The sequence below is a fragment of the Athene noctua genome, chromosome 10, assembly GCF_965140245.1.
Source record: "Athene noctua chromosome 10, bAthNoc1.hap1.1, whole genome shotgun sequence".
Classification (NCBI taxonomy): domain Eukaryota; kingdom Metazoa; phylum Chordata; class Aves; order Strigiformes; family Strigidae; genus Athene; species Athene noctua.
The window spans coordinates 22,445,427-22,465,538 of NC_134046.1; the positions used below are offsets into that span (position 1 = coordinate 22,445,427).

General features: G+C 43.0%; 1 protein-coding gene across 3 annotated transcripts; it reads left to right on the plus strand.

The window, feature by feature from the left end:
- Positions 1-10,486: 10,486 nt before the first annotated feature.
- Positions 10,487-20,008, plus strand: CNBP (CCHC-type zinc finger nucleic acid binding protein). 3 transcript variants are annotated; one of them, XM_074913831.1, is made up of 5 exons: positions 10,487-10,614; positions 17,193-17,312; positions 17,577-17,672; positions 17,861-18,059; positions 19,024-20,008. In XM_074913831.1, exons 2-5 carry the CDS (start codon positions 17,210-17,212, stop codon positions 19,139-19,141), a joined length of 516 nt encoding a protein of 171 aa, XP_074769932.1. In that variant the 5' UTR covers positions 10,487-10,614; positions 17,193-17,209; the 3' UTR covers positions 19,142-20,008. The 3 variants fall into 3 exon arrangements, with proteins under 3 accessions (XP_074769932.1, XP_074769933.1, XP_074769931.1); XM_074913832.1 differs by having other exon boundaries at positions 17,580-17,672; XM_074913830.1 differs by having other exon boundaries at positions 17,580-17,671; positions 17,857-18,059.
- Positions 20,009-20,112: the final 104 nt, after the last annotated feature.

A 20,112-nucleotide genomic window follows, 5' to 3' on the forward strand; every position in this document is an offset into this window, starting at 1 on the left:
TTGTATATGTTGTACCATCAACTTGGAATTAGAGATGTCTTGAAAACCAAGTGTCTGCAGTTCCGAAATCCATATGCACAACTTGATGTAATTTGCCAAATGGACCAGTGATGCTTAAAACACTCAGGTAGTTGATTGGAAATCCCCTTTTGGAGTATAATTAAATACTTTATTTCACCCATCTGTATCTGACACTGAAAAATAAACTTTGTTGACAGCTGTCTTAAAAATTACATTATAGGTGCTGTATTCCTGCATTTTACTATTCTTGTAAACTCTTCCTAAAAAGAACTAGAATCAAAATCCTAGCCAAATATAGTTAACAGAGCTTTTAAGCAGATCCCGTTTTCTACCTAACAGATTATATTTCAGAAGTGATCCTGTTTATTTTCTATGCCCAAGATATTGTGAAATTGGGCTAATAGTTGTGAACCACTGGGGAAAAAAATGCTTTAAAAGTGTGAAGTCTCCTTGCTCATGTAGTGGGGTAAGAAATTCAAAGAGCACTGCCACATGTTCTGAAAGATATGGATTTATTCTGACTCTTCCATCACTCTTAAGACTAAGATCTTTAAAAAAATCACTATTTCATATTAAAAACTCATCTAGTATTTAACCCATACTTCAGGGAGACCTGTTCCCGCTCTTTTCCAAATAGACATCCCTTTTTATTGGGCACTGTTTTCCTTCCCTCGCTATGCATGAGCTCTCCTTGAGCAGCAGGCTGGATAGTGACTTTACTTCTGTTCCTTATAATGCAGCTTGGCCAAGCTACAGAACATGCAAGAAGGAATATCTTTCTTTTTAATTGTTTGTTTCTGCCAGTTTGGGATATAGCAGTGTTTAATCCTGTAATTTTAATAATAGCATTTTTCCATTATGAGCCATGTAAGTCACTTTTCCGAAGTAAAGGACTAGAGGTACAACGTCCTGCTGTGGCACTGACAACAGTAAGATAGGAACTTAGTTACAGATCACAGCCTATGTGCAATACTCGGGACAAGAATCTTTTGCTCTCTGTGCAATTCTGAAGTCATAAAAAATGTGTAAGTGGGTTTTCTGGCCGCACCAGGGAGATCACATAGGAAGCAAAAACATCAGGGGAAACAAAATTTCACCGCATAGAACATTACAAAATAGAAATAACCAGCTTAACCAGCTTCTCTACTGGCCTGATGTTTGGAAACCTTCCTCAGTTTCCGCTGAATACAGGTTTAAGTAATTCCAGTGTTGGTGTGCATAAAATGAAGGCTGATGAGATAAACCTACGAAAATCCAGGACTGTCCTTCTCAATGTGCCATGTTGACAAAGGCGCTGGTCTATAAAACACCATGCCGGCTGCACTAGGACTCTCCTCGCTTTCACATATGCAGATACCCATCCAAGAGATGTCCAAACACCCCGAGATATGAAAGGCCAGAGTGATGGTAGTGTGAGTTCAACCTGCGTGTATCACAGCAGCAGAACTGAAGTTCTTAACTGTAGCATCACGTTTCATTTTATCCCACAGGACCCCTGGTTCTTCTTAAGCAATGTAAGAGCAATGTATGCTGTGCAACATAGGGCTCCTGTCTAGACTATATTTGCTATACATTAGTACATCTCCACCAACCCTTCAGCACCCATCTTCCTACACACACATCCAGTGCCTAACTGTGATTCCAAACAGTTTTCAAGTTGACTAGCAGAACTGAATGTATTTAGTGTGAGAAGGGAGGTCTTTTAGGAAGAAAGTGCAGTGGCAAACATATTTTGAAAGGTCAAATTTTAAATGGAAGGCCTTTCTGCATTCATACCGGAGATGAGTTTACATAAAAGTACAAAGGTAAACTGTATGTTCCAGAAAGAGCTATTCCTAGATTCCCTGAAACTAATGCACCACAAGATTTTATGAATAATCAATTCAAAAAGCTCTAAAAGAGAAGCAAATTATTTATTTATACAGAGCAGATCACACCTATTTTGAATTACGAACTATGAATTTCTGTAGCGGACCATATGTGCTCACGATTAAATCCTTTTCTGAAACGCAAGACTTAGATAGCTATCCACTAAGTTAAATTTACATGTTAATGAGAAGCAGCCTAGGAAATGAAGATAGTTCCTTCCTAAGTAAAACTTTTGCTTAAAACAGTGAAATGCACTCACAGGAAATTAAAACAGCACTGACGGCAGCACAAAAGTAGTGCAGAGCACATCCTGAGCTGAGCCTTATGAGAGCTTCCACAGGGCCTGGCTTACAAAGGTGGCTTTAAGTCAGCATTACACTCTGAATTTAGGGATGCAGGGCCAGTTGCCTGTGTTCTAACAGCCAGCAGAACCCAGGACCTCTATATGTTTTTGCAACGTCCATTTACATTTCCAGGACTGAAATTCATACACCAATTTGAGACTGTCCCAACAGGAGAAGAGCAGAATCTGGCTGTATGTGTTAAGAAGAAAAAGATGCTTCATGTTTTTAGGATAACTTACTAAAAGCTTGCATTGAAGCTGGCAACTTTTTCTGTTTGGTCGAAGCAAACAAATTGATCTGTAAACTTAGCTTTGTTGTTACAAACAGCTGGAAGATTATATTATTATAAAATTATGAGGAGAATATTGTTTCATTTCTATCTAACTCATATGGAATTGACATGAAAAGACTGGAAGTCAGGATGACTTTTAAGTTTTTTTACCTATAAATCTTCACCTTTACAATTCCAAACACAGTATGTTTGCACTGCTGGTGAACCTCACAGTATCTGGGCTTTTTTTAATCTTTAACATTTAACCTTTTAACCTTTAACATTGCCTCACCGGTATTATTGCTCTAACTTCTAGCTTATGACATAATTAAAGCAACCCTACTAACTGAGCCCTGTAGAATATCTAACATATACATCTTTATCATATCTTTTAATTCTGATATGTCTGCTCTGATGCTTTTTTTCTACCTTCAAGCCAAGCACCTTTCTATGACCTTTTACTCATCCTCAGCGTGTAGTTTCTCAAGCAATTAAAGTGAGACATGCCTATTTTTAGCATATAAAAATATTCTAGGAACTACAAAACTGTTTGTCATCTCTGTTGGTAGAGCCTGATTGTTTTCATTTGTTAGTTGGTTGAAATTACCATGGAATTCAGTTATCTTTTTGTTGTTGATAATGTTTACATTTTTTAGATAATCTCTGCCTTGACTGAGAGTTATTTATGCCGCTCCTTCCTGACAGGCATAACCCATAACCTGGCTTTGCACAGTATTAAGTGAACATCTTTTGGTTATCAACTATGTTTGTACTTCTACTTAATATTGAACGAAGCTGAAAGGATGCTGTCATTTTTATGTCCATGTTTCAATGAGAGGTGGGATAACTTCACTTATATGCTCTGCACTATTTCAGGTAAAACACCACACTGGAAAAAAACAATAAAGCAGATAAATCTCTGTAATATTAACACAAACTTTTTTTCTCATTAGATGTCTATCTTTGTACATAGAATTTATGTCTGAAAGAAATGTGGCTATAATATTTTCCATTAAATTATCATGCTACTAAATCTTTCTTGGCAAAGATTGTGATAAGGTGAAACAACTCAATTGCTTGCTTGACAGATCATTCCAGTAATAATGTAGAGAAAAAAAAGTTCTACTCATTATTTCAGTAATGAGATGGGGGTGGGGGGAGTTTTAATCCCTTTTGCTTTGGCAGGCTGCAAACAGGACACCAAATGGGATATATTTAATAAATAAACACTGCAAAGTCTCTGATCCACCTACAGCCAAGTCCTTACTCAGCCTCCCCTTACTGAAATAATTTGGAGTCTAGTCAAGTACAGATAAAGAGCTCATTTCATTTTTGGATCCAAGCTGAGTATTGCTGCATCTAAACTAGGTTGGGAACCTGATACTGGGGAGAGGTGGGAGTGTGAAAGGACAAAGAAGCCTTGGTTTTGTACTTCTCTTCTAGGCTCTAGCTGTCTTGCAGTCAAGTCAAGTTAGAACAGTCTATTTTCTCTGCTTACAGTTGCGTCTTGAAAACTTAAAAAAGCTATTCTAGCATCTGGATATCTCTAAGCTGATGATACACTCTTGATGGGTTTTTTTTTCTAAGAATCTCTTTCTTCCCCAGAGTTAACTGGAACAGCCATGTGGGAACGCCCTCTAGACAAGGTAAAATCTCCGGTGTCCATTTACAGTTGCTTGACAGCAAACATATGCTGATACAAGATGGGTTGATTATGAATCTCAAATGTATTATAGACTTAATGCATTCTACACAGTTCAGTACCATTGCCCACCACAGAAAAGCTTTAGCTATTGGATCTCATACTCCTCAGGAGGCACCCTGTTGAAGTAAACAGAATTGCACAAGCATTCAACTGATACATACATCATGGAAGACTCGGGCTCATATAGTCCAATCACGTTAAATTAATAATATTTTTAGGTGTATTTGGAATAAAACACTGCATAGAGATCTTCTGTCACTGGTTCCTAGTCAGCAAAACTTAAATTTTGGAATCACTTGTGTAATCACTGGAAGAAGTGAGAAAAGCATGAAAGCAAGCAAGCAAGCACCCAGGGCTGCAGATTGACTGCAGCAGATGCCTGAGGATCAGACAGCTGATAATATACTTTAGTGTGCATCAGTGCATTCCCTGCTATAATCAAAGGTACCTCTTGACCTTAGTTTTACATTGTAATGTTTTAACCTTAGGGCACTGCACAAAAATAGAAGCAGCAGCACTACAAAATCTGACCCTTTAGTTGAATATCCCATTTTAGAGGGATACCAGAACTCCATCAAGACTGTGTACACATAAACATCTACTATTATTATCATGGTATAGAGCCTAATCCACTTCACACTTCAGGTTATATAGGTTATTTTTCAATCTTTTTTATGTGTGTGGTCTTACATCCTTCAGTGAGGACTGCTCCATCGTGCACGAAGTAGTTAAGTCTCATACAAACCATCAAATATTAGTGTAGTTTTTAACACTGTAGTCAGCTTAACAGATAACAATTGGCTTAATGGTACAATTGCCTGTGTGATAGAAGGAAATGATAACTTGAAGATGGAAATAACGCAAAATATTAAGGTATACTGAACAATCGGGAGCCAATATGTTATTCCATAGGTTGTTTTAAAAGTTAAAGAACAGCAAAAAGAGGCTTGAGTGTTTTTTTCATGTCAGAGAATATGCTTTAAATAACGTTTATTGAGATATTTTCTCACTGTATCTCAGTCTGGTACACTGGCCATTGGTTTTGTTGGATATGGCCTCACGGTGTCTTCATGTGCAGCTTGTATCTTCCCATTTTCATGTGACCTCAACCTCCTGCTTCAGGCATTTGCCCTGAGTCCTGAAGACTTCTGCTCTTCTTCAAACCATGTAAGCACTAACTTTTTATTTCCCAGGACATTCTGAATAACCAATTTCATGTAATTTATAAACTTCCTTGCATACTTAAAAAGCCCGTCTGGCTAATGAAGTCATTTGTATCATCAACAAAAAATCAACGCAATCACTCACGTCAAATCTTAAAGACACAGCAGAGTCACTAAGCACATTTCATAATGTTGGGGCCTTGAGTGTACTAATAGACTTTTAACTGCTTTGACCAGCTTTTCCTGGTGCTTCCACCTACACCCCTGCCCTCAGCCCCTGCCTGAGCAATGCTGGTCTCCAGCCCCATGTTCAGCTGTGGTACAGCCATGCCTATGCCTGGCCGTGGATCTCCCTGACGGAAGCCCAGTCTCCCTGGCTTGATCTTAGCCCTGCCCTGCCACCGTGGAACTTGCCTGGCAATCACAAGGCTGAGTCTCACTCTGGTTACTGCCGATGGACGTGACAATGATCTTCAAATTGACTTCTGGGCATCACCTCAGACCTGCCTCCTCATTGTGAGCTTGGCTGATGCTCCGCACTCCTGGCTGACCCCAGCTGCCACCCCGGGGCTTGCCCTGCCTGGGTGCTGCAGGGCCGGGCCCTGCCACCTTGGTATCACATTTGGTTCCTGGCTCCTTGCCCACTGGGGGAGGAGCTGGCCCTCACTGGTCCCTGCCAAGTAACATATGCATTGCTGCATATATTGATGTATCTCTAAAAATCTTTAGAGAGCCTATCGTAGTTTTTCAGACATATTACGGGTTTCATTCTCTTTAGAGAAATAAAAGGATGATCATATAGCTGGCCTTCTTAGTTAGCAAAGGAAGCTCTATTTGCCTAACCCTAAATGTGGATATCTGTGCAACAGCCATGAACTAACTAATCACTCTTGTATTATTATATACTTTAAATAAGTAATTATTTGAAATCTCATGAGCTAATTATAATAAATCAAAATGAACAAAGCATCTGGGATCAGTCAGTATGATTGCTTCTCTTCAACCAGAATAATTTTACCCTAGAAGACTGCATGTAGCTAATTTAGCACAGACTTACTCTCAAAAAAAAATGCATATAAGCCTATGAAATAATTCAGCCATGAAGCTTGAATATAAATATGAATATATTATCAAATAAGCAGGCAGATCTTTCCTGTTATCTGTTGCATCATCCCGGGGATTACGCCTTCTATATTTCAAAAGTCTCTCAAGATCACCACTGAAGCTTCCTGAACTGTCATTGACATGGACAAGCTTTAACTGGAGTCAGTCTTTCCTTTCTCAAGACACCAACTTATTTCACTGGGTGTTTTATCAGTCCTCTTTTCAACAGCCAGTTGACTATGACTTTTTTAAAGAAATACAGAGCTGACTAAAGACTAACTCTGTTTCTTTCAGCAACAGATGATTCTCTTTTTGCAGAATCGATCTTGGTGGACGTTGCTGACCCACTGGGCTTAAACCAGGTCTCTTATGCAATGTGTAATACAGAATGTCACCAAAAAATCTATTGATTTTAGAGGGATAATGTCACTTGCCAATTTTTAAAAAGAAATACTTTCCCCCTTTATTAATCTTATACCACTGAAATTAAATTTAGTGCAGAAGCTAGGGCAAAGCATTCAGGGGCAGAGCTGTGCAAAGATGGGTGAGTATCCCTGCTCTGCTGCGGCCTCCTGTCAGGGGAAATGAATGGTTGGGGATGGGGGAAGGAAGGGGCGAAAGCTACTGCTTGTTCTGCAACTGCTGCTGACAAGTTGTTTTCAACTAAACCATACTCCAAAAGCGGTTTCTCTTTTGAATACTTACGATCCACAGCAATTATTTTAGGTCTCCTTGGTTTTGAAAAATCCCACATACAAAATGAAGTAAGATTTACTTTAACAATAAAAATATGTGGCTGAGAAGCAATGACAATCGCCCAGCAACTGAAGCAGTTTTCTACCCACGTCCAACCACTCAGAGGAAAACAACGCAATAACATTGGTTGCGAAATGTGATTTGTTGTTTTATTTGGTCTTAAAGTGATTTGGCTCTTCATTGAACACTTCTAAGAACTGTCTGCATTAGGAAAGATATATTGCTGAAACAATGGACTACCTTCAACTATTACTGCACTTAAGCTCCTTTGAGCAGTTATTCCTAAATTGTTCTTGAGGCTTGGGATTTTTGGGGCAGAGCTAACACAAGGGAGAAGTCTGGAAGTAACGTAAAATTGTCTTTTCCTTGCACATAAGAAGTTAAAAGGCTTTGTGCTTCTACCATCTTTTCTGTTTGTTTTCTATAGGCAGTACTAACTGAGCCAGGAACAGATGTCATGCCTCTCACTTTTGTCCTTTGACTGCAAGGCTATCCTTTGCTTAAATATCAAAGAGAAACCTGCAAAACAAGAATTGCAAGCTTTATTAAGATACAACAAGCCAAATTAATTCTTGAGGTAAGTACACAAGCCAAACACTGTTAGAAGACTCTTATCTGCTGGGGGAAAATTTCATCCATTATAATGAAACACGGCTAAAAATATCCTCTAAGAACACTGGAACTGTATTTGAGGCAGAGAGAGGATGATAATTGATTTGTCACCAGCAGTAACACTTCTTGAGTAATATATTTTTCACACACAGTTGCACCCTATTTCCATTTCAGCTAAAGGAGAGTCCAGAATATGATTTAAAGTTCCTTCAAATAAAGCAAACAGTTTTGATTTGTTCAGGGGAATTTACTGGCTCTATCAGTCACAAAAACTTTTGATGACAGTAAGTCTACAGATTGCCACCAAGATTAAGCTTGGAGTTTCCCAGCCTCGTGGACAGTACAGAAACACAACCAGCAAAATGCAAGAAAAAGTTAGAAAAGTTGTAACACAATTGTTTTGTTGTGTGAAATTCCCGAGGCCTGTTACAAAGACTCATATAGAAGCCAGGTTCTAGTGTTTTATATGAAAAGATTGAAGGTATATTTTCTGTCTGCACTCTTTCTTAGTGACATGGATCTGTTGTTTGGTTGGGTTTTTTAATGCAGTGTAGGCACACTCATGATTTAGAAGCTCTGAGCGCTTCCTTAGCTACACACATTATTTTTCTTCCTTTTATCGCCTGAAAAGAGTAGTAATTAAAACTAGAAGTATGACTGCTTGTGAACAGAATTGTAATGTATCCGAGGCAACCAAAGGCCATGAAAATTATGCTGAACTATGACAGCAGAGATGAAAAAATTAATTAATGGGAAGAAATGTTATTATGAGTTCAAAGCTTGTTGGCAATGTTGATGTTTTTACATTGCTTTAAAAGAAATACCAGACTGAGAGTTGGCAAAAGTTTTAGTAAGACACTATAGCACAACATGCAGAGAGATAGGCCTGAAAGACTCGTCTCCTTTTCAACCCTCGATGCTGATGCAGTACAGGCTGGTTTAGTTCTGTAGAAAATATGGCATATTATAAAACAGACAACACAGACATGCAAATAACAGCACACAAAATACGAATAAAACCAAGTCAAGTCCATCTGAAATGAACTGCACTTAACACAGAGGAAAAGACGTATGTTGTTACTCATACTCTAATAAAAGAAACCTAACTATAGTGCTATTAGATTTACAGCTTGAAAAAAGGTCAATCCAAAGCATCTCCACAATCAGCCTTGCACTGACGTTTTACTGCTGAGTCCCAGGGCCCAGTGAGGTCTTTCTTGCTCAAGTACCCGCCGGCCAGGAAGGGAGGCATTTCAACAAAAAGTTTTAATGGCAGAATTTTAAACGAAAGTGTGACGACCAAATGAACAGAGTAGCTGTGTCTATTGCTGTGGTATGGCACTTCCTAGGACATTCACACAGAAGTGGGTTTGGAGCAATACTTAGTTGCTAATTCATTTACAAAGTTCCTAGGCAAGAGGGAAAGGGTTTATGTAAAAATCCTAGCAACCGAGTACTAAACTAAGTAGTACTATTGTTTGTGAGACTTGTGTATGACAGGTTCTAAGAGAATAAATTTTGTTCAGAAATTCAATTCAAAAAACACTTTCCTTGTGTCTTTTGGCTATGACGTGTGGAAATACCAGAAGCCTCGTTATCTGCTGTTCTCGTGAGCACTGGTGAAGTCCTGAGCCCGGTAAAAACTGACGGTTCGTCCGCGGCCGCCACCACCCAACTCCGGCGCGGCCGAGCCCCGTGTCCACCATTTCCTAGCGCTACCGGCAGGACGGGAGCCAAGCCGCCCCGTCAAGATGGCTGCCGCCGCCGCGGCCCGCTGGCACACCGAGCCGAGCCCGCCGGCTACCGCGGGGTCCGCGCCTCTGCCCGGGCGCCCGCCCGCCTCCGGGCCGGCCCGGCAGCCGGCACAGGGCCGCCGCCTTCCGCCGGGAGCCCGAGCGCCGTGCCGGGGAGCGGCAGGAGGCCGGCAGAGTCCCGGCGCAGCGGGGGGAAGCGACTGCTGGGGGACCGGGAGGGGCAATTCCGCCGCAAGCCCCGTCGCGGCGTGCGGGGACACGCGGGCTCCCGAGAGGCAGAGCCGAGGCCAGGGGCGTGCGGGCCGCCCGCCGCGGAGCCGCCGGGTGCGCGGGGGACGAGCTGCTCTCCCCGGGCTGGGCTGGAGGGGGCTGCGCAGGGAGAGGAGGAGGGTCCCTGCGCAGCTCCCGCCGCCCCCGCTGGCCTTGCGTGGGGCTAAGCGGCTTCGCCGCCGCGCCGCGGGTCTTGCCCAGCGCGGGGTAGGAGGGGGGGTGGGTAAAGGGAGGCGGCGGCTCCCGCGCGTCGTCCCGGGGCGGCCGGGCGGCCCCTGGCGCGCCAGGCGTCATGCGGCCGGGGGGGGCGCGGGGGGGCAGCCGGAGCTGCCGCGGCGGTGAGTCACGGCGCGGGGGGCCGGGAGGGGCCGCAGCGCCCGACAGGAGCCGCTCCGGGCCCCGCCCCGAGGCGCGCGCGGCCCCGCCGCCGGCCCCGCCCGCCCCGCAGCCGCGCGAGCGGTAGGCGGGCCCCTCCCACCTCTCGACCGCGATGGTTGGGTGTCCCCGTCCGCAGCTTCCATTGGCCACCCGGACAAGCGGTTTGCGCCCATTGGCTGAGAGGCGGGCTCCAGTGAGCCGTGCGCAGAGTAGTAGGGAGGGGCGGGGTAATCCGGGGGGAGAGTGCGTGGGGCCGTGTGCAAACCGCGTGTGGCGCAGCCAGAAGCGACCCGGGAGCGGGCGGGCAGAGCCGGAGGAGCGGGGCCTACGGTGGGGCGGCTGCTGCGGCGGGGTCGAGAGTCCGCAGGTAACCACCGGGGGTGGCCTGGGCGGCGAGGGGGCCTGCGGCCTCCGAGGGTGGGGAGGGAAGGCTGGGTACGGAGGGATGATGGCGCTGGCGCACTCCGGCCTACTGCGCGGGAAAGTGGCGCCGACCGGCCCGCCCGGGCTGGGGCGCGATTCCCCGGCCCGGCTGTCCGGGGAGAGGGTGGGGGGCGGTGGATGGGGAGCGCTGAGAGGGGAGTGGGGTGCCGCGGGCCCTGCGAGGGCGGGCGGTGGCGGGCGGGTGAGTCAGGCTCTGGCGGGTTCCGGGAGGCGCTGAGGGAGCCTGCGCCGCTCTGGGGGAAGGGAGGACGGGGCGGGGGGGGAGGCTGTCCCTGGCCGCTCGGTCAGGCCGGGGGCTCTCCGGGCGCAGTCTCCTGCTGAGCCCCCGGACCGGTCGCGGCGCCTGGCCTCTTGGCCGGGGTCCGGCGGCGGCTGCGACGACGTGTCCCGCTGGCTGGGCCCGCAGCGCGGGGGCGGGGGGGTGCCCGGGGTAGCGCTTCACGTGGCCGGGCCGGCGGCGTGGGGAGCGGGAAACCGCCCGCTCTGGCCTTAATGCGCGGGTTGGGGTGTGTGACTAACTTCCCTGTGGGTGAGCGGCCGCAGCAAGTTTGGGTAGGAGAAGATCCAGTGAGACCGGGCGCTGGGTGGAAGGTGGCTGAAATAAAATTGTTTGTTCTTCTTTTTCCTTTTTTTTTTTTTTTAAATAAAAAAAATTGCTAAACTCCACTTGGCCGCGGCTGAGTGGGGAGGCTGGCGGAGCGGTGGCGGCGGGGCCTGGGCCTGGGCGCACCACGTGGCTCCCCACGTGTGAGGCTGCCGGAGACAAGAGGGTCGAGGTGTTGCAACTATTTGTCTCCGACCACAGGCATGGATGGTGGCCTGCTCCAAATCCAAATGTGACCTATAAATGGATAGGAAAAATAGCCTGTGACATCCACAGATCACGGACTAGTGGAGCAGCCTTTTATTTAAGTTCCTGTCAGATGTAGTTCTCAAGTAACCACTGTTACTCATTTAGTATCCAGAATTGTCAGAAGGAATTATTAAACTTAATAGTGGGTTTTATTCTCCTTTCAGCGCTTAGTAAGAGCCTGTTGCCATGCAGCGTTTAGGGTTGCCTAGTCCATGTTTTCTTCCTCAGCTCAAACTTGCCTAGAGAAGCAATCCTGCATCTGTCTTCAAAGTGAAGAGGTTAAATGAGTTCACCAGGGCTGTGCAGCAATCTTGTGTTTTACAGGCTTAACCTACCCTTTTTTTAAAACTGACTTTGTTAATGTCTGGACAGAACTTTACATTAAAAACTTAGAACGTTGCTGATGCTGTTTACTTCTGAAAGTTTAAAACTTAGTACAGGTAGCAATAAAAAAAAAAAGGGAAACATGGTAGAATGAATATTTGATAATCTGTAGTTTCTCCCTCTCTATGAACTGGTATGGATAGATGTAAAGTGCTACAGAGACACTTTTTTGATGAACTTTTGCTCCCCTGATTTGTGTCAGCAAAACTAGCCAAGAATTGCTAGTTTTAACTGAAGTTATGATGTCGCTTTGACCTGGCTTCTGGCCTCACAGTAGAGATCCAAGTTCTTGAGTTTTAGTTAATGTTCAGCATTCTTGGATCAACTGGGCTGTAGAATGTGTTGAGGGGACCCAAATGGAGGGTAGGGCTTGGCTTTCCACTTCTGCAGGTTTTCTTAACGCTTTAAGCTACATCCTTTCAGAATTGGGGTGTTGTTCCCTGGTGGTCAGAGTACTTCCATTTTGTATCTTTTCTAGTGAGGACAAAATCCGGAGACAGAATCATCACTAACTCTCTCTGTAGCATGTTTTCAGGTTACAGATGTGGAAGTTCAACCAGCTGAATACTGAGTAGCTTTGCTGACAGTCATGTGTCCTGTGTTCAGGAATTCTGCAAGTATACTTTTGAGAAATAAAAACTATTTGAGGGTAGCATTTCTCTTTAAAGGAGTAATATTTTCACTTTTGAATCAAAATGCTAGTATTTCTGTTAGCAGTCAGTCCTTTCTGCCTTTCCATTTCTTTATCTTACCGGAAAGCAAAGCTGTGCTTCCTGTTACATAAGGGTTTTGCCATGTTCGGGGTGGCTTTTCAAATTCAGGTGTGGTATTGTAAGTTGGTCACCAACAGACTGGGAGGAAACTGCTGATTTCTCAACATTTCTTTTTGATATAACTGACTTGCCAAAGAGTCCTTAAGTATGCTGGCTCTAGCACTGGTTTTTATCTAGTCTGTCCTTTGATTGAAGGAGTGAAGTCCTATTAATATTGAATGGAAGTGATACTGGCAGATCAAAAGAAGCAGCTGGTAAGTATAATGAAGATAATAGCCGCTGTTGGGCTGTTGAATTCTAAGAAGCTGCTAGTATACAGAAGAATTTTGAGTAATTTTAGAGGTGTTCAGCTTCCATTCTACAGTGAGGAGCCCAAGTTAGTTTTACTGCTGTTTGTTAAAACAAGCTTCTTCCTCGGAGAGCGTCTAGACTTAAAAACGTAAAATAAGGAGCGTTAGGTAGTTCTTTTCATCATCAGGGCTAGATGGGCTACTAAAAGAGACTTGGATGTTGTTGAATCTTGTGTGTGAAGACTGGGGATTAATAGCATCTCTCCCATTTTAAAGAGTTGAATATTTATTAACTGTAAAGGCACAGAAAGACATGATCTTCCACTTTGAAGTTTGATAGAAGAAACTTCAGTTTCTCATATCACTAGAAGAATCACAAAGAAACTTTGTCATTTTGAAGCTTGGTTCTAAAGTTGCATTCAAAAGCTTCAGATGTGACCTAGGAAACTGCTGTGGTGGTACCTCTTGCTTGGATCTTTGAGCTGTTCTCAGCCTGTGATCTTCAGCAGTAGACCAATCATACAGAGCAAAGTCTAAAATTCATTCTTAATAATGTTTTGCTGAATAGGTGCAAGATGATTTACTTTAGCTTCGGACTACAGTTACAGAGCTCTGTAGAAGGAGTTCGGGTTAATTGCTACCTTCAGTAGAAAGGTAGGATTTGAGGCAACTAGACTTGCATTTCTTCACAAGTTTTGGAATCTACTCTGAGGCAATGGCATAGTATATCTTGCAGAATTGGACCTGGCTCAGAAATACCAGATGAGACCACAGATGTAATTTGTTTTCCATTATTGCTTTTTCTTGTCCTGGTGAGGTAAAAATCTAGTTCTGGGAAGTAAAGGCTGTGGGGGAGGGGGGAGCTGCTTTGTATAACACATTTCAGCTGCAGAAAACACTGATAGATGTGACTGAGTGAAAACTTTCCAAGAAGACTTAAACAAGTAGCCTTCTTAAGGTGGCCTTGATAGATAAAAAGAAACTACTGGAAACTTGCTTGTGATGACAAAATGGAGGAGTATTGACTAATATGAGAATCTGAACTTGGGTGTTTCTTGCTGTATTTTTTTTTTCTCTTACAAGTAACTGAAAAATATAATGGTGTTCAAACTGCTTGGGGGCTGTCCATTTAAGGACTTGCCTTCTGAACCAGCCTTTTCTGGATAATGCTCCTTAAAGGTGGTTGTTGGCTTTATCTGAAAACTAAACCCTTATATTGGTTTTTAAAACAGTTAACACTGTTGGGGAATTTTGTCCCGTGTAAGGCTTCTTAGAATGTAGGGTAAGTAAAACTAGTGTCAGTTGTGTCCGCCTGTGGCTGGTGAACTTGTATTCAGTTTCAGATCCTTTACGGGAAGAATGCAGAAGTTAAACATTAAAATACTGCTGAAGAGAAATTCCAGGCAAACCAGTACTTTCATATACTTAAGGTATCTGAAGATGGAGCAGCATGCTTTGTAATTGTACTTCTATGGCAGCTGTAACCTTCAGCTATCTCTGAGTTCAGGGGAAAACAGGCCTCTGAAGATAAAGGTTTTTAAATGAATTTCAAATAGTCTTGAAGTATAGTTGTGCAGAGACTGCTGTTTGACTTCACATTTTTGCTCAGTTTGCATAATCTTATTTAGACGATTTGCTTATATATACCAGAGGAAAAGAAACTTCAGATTTTCCTCCTGAAAGAACAGTTAAAAAGGAAGCGACTTTGAATCAGATGTAAAACTTGCCTTTAGGATTCCTTTCTGGCAGTTAGCAGTGGGCTTTTGTCCATCATGCAGATCCAGATGGGCAGATTGACAGACTAGATACAGGCTGACAGATTGATTTTAGTATTAAAGCTTTTCTAGTATGTACCTAAAGCAGGTACAACTTGCCTCTTGAGCCTTTGTCTTTTCCTATATGTTAACCTAACTGGTTAGGTTGTTTGTATGGGCAGCTGTTGCCAATATTCAGTCCTGTCACATCGTGCTGTAGTCTCAAATTCATGGTTTGGGACGAAAGTCTGATAGTTGTTAGTATCTGTAAAGATGTACTGCAGTTTAGTTACAGCTCTTGGCATACTAATTGGCTCTTTAACAGGTCTTATGTTGCTGTTCTGTAATGTTTTAAAAGTGAAGATTTTGTATAGGAGAGTTGCAAGTTGAGTGAAGAATGTAACTTGGTATAGAATTCGGAGACCCTCTTTGGAAATTAAAAGCGGTGTCAGCTATTGTGCCTGCGCCCAGCTCCTGCAGTTGGCTTTGCTTTGTGTTTTTCCTGTTCTGCAGTGTCAACATGGTTGCTATGAAAACAGGCATAAACAATGGCACACTGAGTGCCAGCTGCTGCCACCGTAGTAGACAGCTCTTTACCCTTGGGTGTCCTAATAAGATAGTTTGAGGTCCTGAACACTGTGATGAAGCAAAGAAGACTGGGTTATCTGTAAAATCCAAGTATATCTCTGAAGTGATCAGACAACCAGTTGTTTTATTCTTGTTAACATCTGTTTAAGATCTTCCATCCTTTCATTGCAGAACTTTTAAGAGCAAATACCATCATCTGGTCCAGCTGGAAGGTAGATGTGGGATTACAGAAGCAGAATACTTAAGTTTATTTCTCTTGTACTGTGAATTCTCAGGCTTCAGTGGTGGTTGGAAGGATTTATGGTCACTTCTGTGCTGAAGATGATTGGAGAGAAAGGAACTGTTCTGAGAGAAGAGTAGTTAAAAAGCCACAGTAAATCTGTTCAACATTAGAGTACTTCAAAAATAACTAAATGAAAATTCATGTTTAGATACACACTCTCCCATTTAAGAGCTAAATGTCAGGATGCTAATTCTGGTTCCATCTTGAGGTAGTGCCTTGTTCTTGTTGCTTCTGTAGTGGATTTCTTCAAGACACAACTCACAAATGTTCCTGGTAACCTGGAATGCTGGATGTTTTGGAGGGGAGGGAAGCATTATGTAACACAAATTGTAGGGTTATAGGAGGATTATCTTGATGGGGGATCAGGTAAACTGACCAAACATACCAGATAATGATTCTACTGATGTTGCGTTAAGAATAATGAATAGGGAGAGAGCATGTGAAGTATTTAAACTTCAGGAGATCTCATCAAAACAAAACTTGTGTATTTTTAAACTAGTGTACTTTAACTTGTCTTCAAGCACACTTTTAAAAAGACTCCAATTTAAATGTTTAACTTCCTTGTTCTTTTATTTCTAGTTCTAGAAGTCTTGTGTAACTGTTCTACAGCTTAGGGGAGTTATGGTACTGTGACTGCAAGTCTGTTTAACCTACCCCATCCTAACCACTGCTTCAGTGGCCTGTGGCAGACTGACTTTCTGCTCAATAAAACGCATACCTCTGTTCCCCAATATGGGCAAAAGTGGTTTATACTGTCTCGGACAGGCATTCCCATCTGACGTTTCCCTAGCATTCTAAGGATGTTTTCCAAGTTAGCCTTCCAGATATCTGGCCAGTGTCTGCTGTCTTTCAGGGAAGCCAAATGTCTTAAACATCATCTTTCATGTAAACCTGGGAGTGAAGTATGCATTCTCAGCTATAGGTTAACACATAGAAGCTGTAAGTCTTGTTTTGCCGAGTTTAGCTGCTATTTGGGTTGTAGAAGAACGTAAGTCCTCAAACGTTAAGCAAATATGCTCTTTAAGGCTTTAGGTATAATACCGCTTGTTCTTAGAATTAGCTTCCAGAATGAAGCTTGATTAGTCAATAAATGTAGTTGCCAGCCAGACGCTTCAAGAGAATGTGTAACAACTACCAGGAAGAAGTAATTTGTAGCAATTTTGAGTTTAACTCTGAATAAGGAAGAAAGTGTGTTATTGAGAGAGAACAACGGTAAGGTTGGTTAGACAATAGCTGAAGGGGTCTACTTTTTTCCCCCACTCCTAAGCATTTTGTACGTAGCTGAAGCAGACTGGCTACAAGAACTAATAAGAGGTAAAGATGCATAGTACATTGCTGCTTTGGCTGTTCAGAGTTGTCTTACTCCAAGCAAAGCAGAGACAAACTCTTATCTCCTACTGTGGTTTTAATAGTCATGGTCAGGTATTGTACAAGAAGGCATTGAGTTAGCCAGAATCCTGCTTGGTTTTCATTGCCTTTGCCAAGAGGGTGGGAAACCTCTAAAACTCTTATTTTAATGTAGGCTTTGGTTGGTTGGGGAGGGAAAGATGTTCTAAAAATGTCTTGTCTTCCTCAGGCAGGTGATCTGCAGCCATGAGCAGCAATGAATGCTTCAAGTGTGGACGTACTGGCCACTGGGCTCGGGAGTGCCCTACTGGAATTGGCCGTGGTCGTGGGATGAGAAGCCGTGGCAGAGGTGATTGATTGCTATGGTTTTCAGTATTTGTACAGTAAGATCTTTACCTGACTGTTCTGAATAGTGTGTAAAACTGACTTTGTTATTCTGAGGAAGTTAAGACACCAGTTGGCTGCTTCTTGCTTCTACATAACAATTTTGCCTGGGGCCTCTGAGAGCGAAGTTAGTTAACTTGTCAATTCAGCTGTCAGTGTCCTTGATTAACTCTTATGAATATTCTTGACATAAGGATTAAGTGTTTTTTCTTCTGTTACCCATCTCAAGCAGGCTTCCAGTTCATGTCTTCATCTCTCCCGGACATCTGTTACCGCTGTGGTGAGTCTGGCCATCTTGCCAAGGACTGTGATCTTCAGGAGGATGGTAAGTATCACTAAATATTCTATCTCTTCAATCACATGGACAGGGATCTGTGGTTGAAGAGAAGGATACAGCGCACTGATCATAATTCAGTGGAGACAAGCTGTACGTGTCCTTCATTAGAAGCATGCTACATCTTGCTCTACCAAGGTTTTATAGTCTTGTTTGGTATGTTTTTCTTATTGTGGAAGCCTGCTATAACTGCGGTAGAGGTGGCCATATTGCGAAGGACTGCAAGGAGCCGAAGAGGGAGAGAGAGCAGTGCTGCTACAATTGTGGCAAACCTGGCCATCTGGCTCGTGACTGTGACCACGCAGATGAGCAGAAGTGCTATTCTTGTGGAGAGTTTGGACACATTCAAAAAGACTGCACCAAAGTGAAATGCTATAGGTAAGAACTGGCAGGAGACAACTGCAAAATGTACCTTAAGTGATAAGATGCATTCTCTTGTATAATTTTGGTTAGGAAGTGAAGTTTAACCTTTGACCACATAGCTTGTTTCTCTGAATAGTTGCTATTTTTCAAAACTAAGACCTGAACACCTGCAAGCAGGGGCAAGTCATAGATTTGATGTGTGTATCTAGATGGCCAGAGCAATACAGATGTTACATCGCTTAAGCTGTACAGGAGAAAGGGCTGTATCTTTTTGCAGAAGGTAACAAAGTGCGCTTGCCTGTAGCACAAACTTAAACTAGAGTTGAGTACACTGTATCTTACACTGGAACTAACAGACTCCAGCTGTACAAATCAGCTGACTGGCACAGCCAGCCCCAGCAGGAATATATTTAAGACATCTTGGTTATGGGAACTGCACACAGAAGTGGATGTTAACTCTGCTTGAAATGCCAGCTTCCAAATGCTGTCTGGTTTTTGTATGCAGGCCTATACCAGAAACAGTTGGTTCCTGAGTGCAGTATTCTTTGCCCCCACCAAGGTTCCCTCCTGTGGAGCAAGGAGAGAGGATATGATGCATTTGAGATACAATAAATTACTCTCAAAACAAGGCTGAACTGCAGACAGAAGCATCAGAGCAGGCAAAATGTGACACATGGAAGGGAACAAACAAACAAAACCCAACCAAAAAAAAAATCCCACCAAACCCAAAACAAAGCCCCAACAACACAGAACACTTCTGTGCACATGGTGATTAATGTGAGTTGATCATCTGGGAAACATTCCTGGCTCTGGTAAAGACAGAAACTTGCCTCATGTCAAGTCTGGAACACTGAAGCATGAGTCTTGAATGCGGAAATAGTGTTGTATGAAACTTAAGTAGATAATGTACCTGACAGATTACGATTCTTTTCTGAGTAACTGTTCTGTATGGTTTGATAAAATCATTTGATTTTTCCAGGTGTGGTGAAACTGGCCATGTAGCCATCAACTGCAGCAAGACCAGTGAAGTCAACTGCTATCGCTGCGGCGAGTCAGGGCACCTTGCACGGGAATGCACAATTGAAGCTACAGCCTAATTATTTTCCTTTGTCGCCCCTCCTTTTTCTGATTGATGGTTGTATTATTTTTCTCTGAATCCTCTTCACTGGCCAAAGGTTGGCAGATAGAGGCTACTCCCAGGCCAGTGAGCTTTACTTGCCGTGTAAAAGGAGGAAAGGGGTGGAAAAATCAACTTTCTGCATTTAACTACAAAAATGTTTATGTTTAGTTTGGTAGAGGTGTTATGTATAATGCTTTGTTAAAGAACCCCCTTTCCGTGCCACTGGTGAATAGGGATTGATGAGTGGGAAGAGTTGAGTCAGACCAGCAAAACCCTCTCTGGGTTACATGGAAGTGATCCTATGCAGGAGGAAAGAAATTCTGGAAGTGTCTAAACTTCCTCATAACTTTAATTTTATTATAATGGCCTTGGATTGTCTGACCTCAGTAGCTGTTAACACCAAGTAATATCTGTATCAGGCCCTACCTAGAGCATATAGCTGAGTGGGAGTAAACAAAAAAGATGCACATGCCTGTTAATGGCCATGAGAGAGAGAGAGAGAGAGAAATCGGAAATAAACTTAAAAGTAACAGTAATTCAGTCAGTGAATGTTCATGTTGGAGATACAGAACGTAATGGGAAGCTTTTGAATAAATATTTCAAAGTAAATCTGAAACCCAGACATCAGTGCTCATAGCGCATACAATTTGGAGCTATTCAGGAGTTTCAAATAAATGCATTTTCACAGAAATCAAGATGTTATTTTTGTATACTATATCACTTAGACAACTGAGTTTCATTTGCTTGTAATCAGTTTTTAAAGTAAGATGGTAAAAGCAATTGAAGTCCTAGAACATAGAAAATGTAATTTTAAACTATCAATAAAGCTGGAGGAGGAAGGGGAGTTTGGCTAAAGTTCTTTTTGTTTATTTTTGGTTTTCATGTACACAGTGCAAAATAACATATTAAAAAGGGGTATGTGGAGGTGTAAAAAGTTTAGTTTTGACT

Excerpts from the sequence above, each read along its gene's own strand:
- CNBP (XM_074913831.1), top strand. The coding sequence starts at position 17,210 with ATGAGCAGCAATGAATGCTTCAAGTGTGGACGTACTGGCCACTGGGCT. Across the intron at positions 17,313-17,576 it reads GATGAGAAGCCGTGGCAGAG|CAGGCTTCCAGTTCATGTCT; the intron begins GTGATTGATTGC and ends ACCCATCTCAAG. Across the intron at positions 17,673-17,860 it reads CTGTGATCTTCAGGAGGATG|CCTGCTATAACTGCGGTAGA; the intron begins GTAAGTATCACT and ends TTATTGTGGAAG.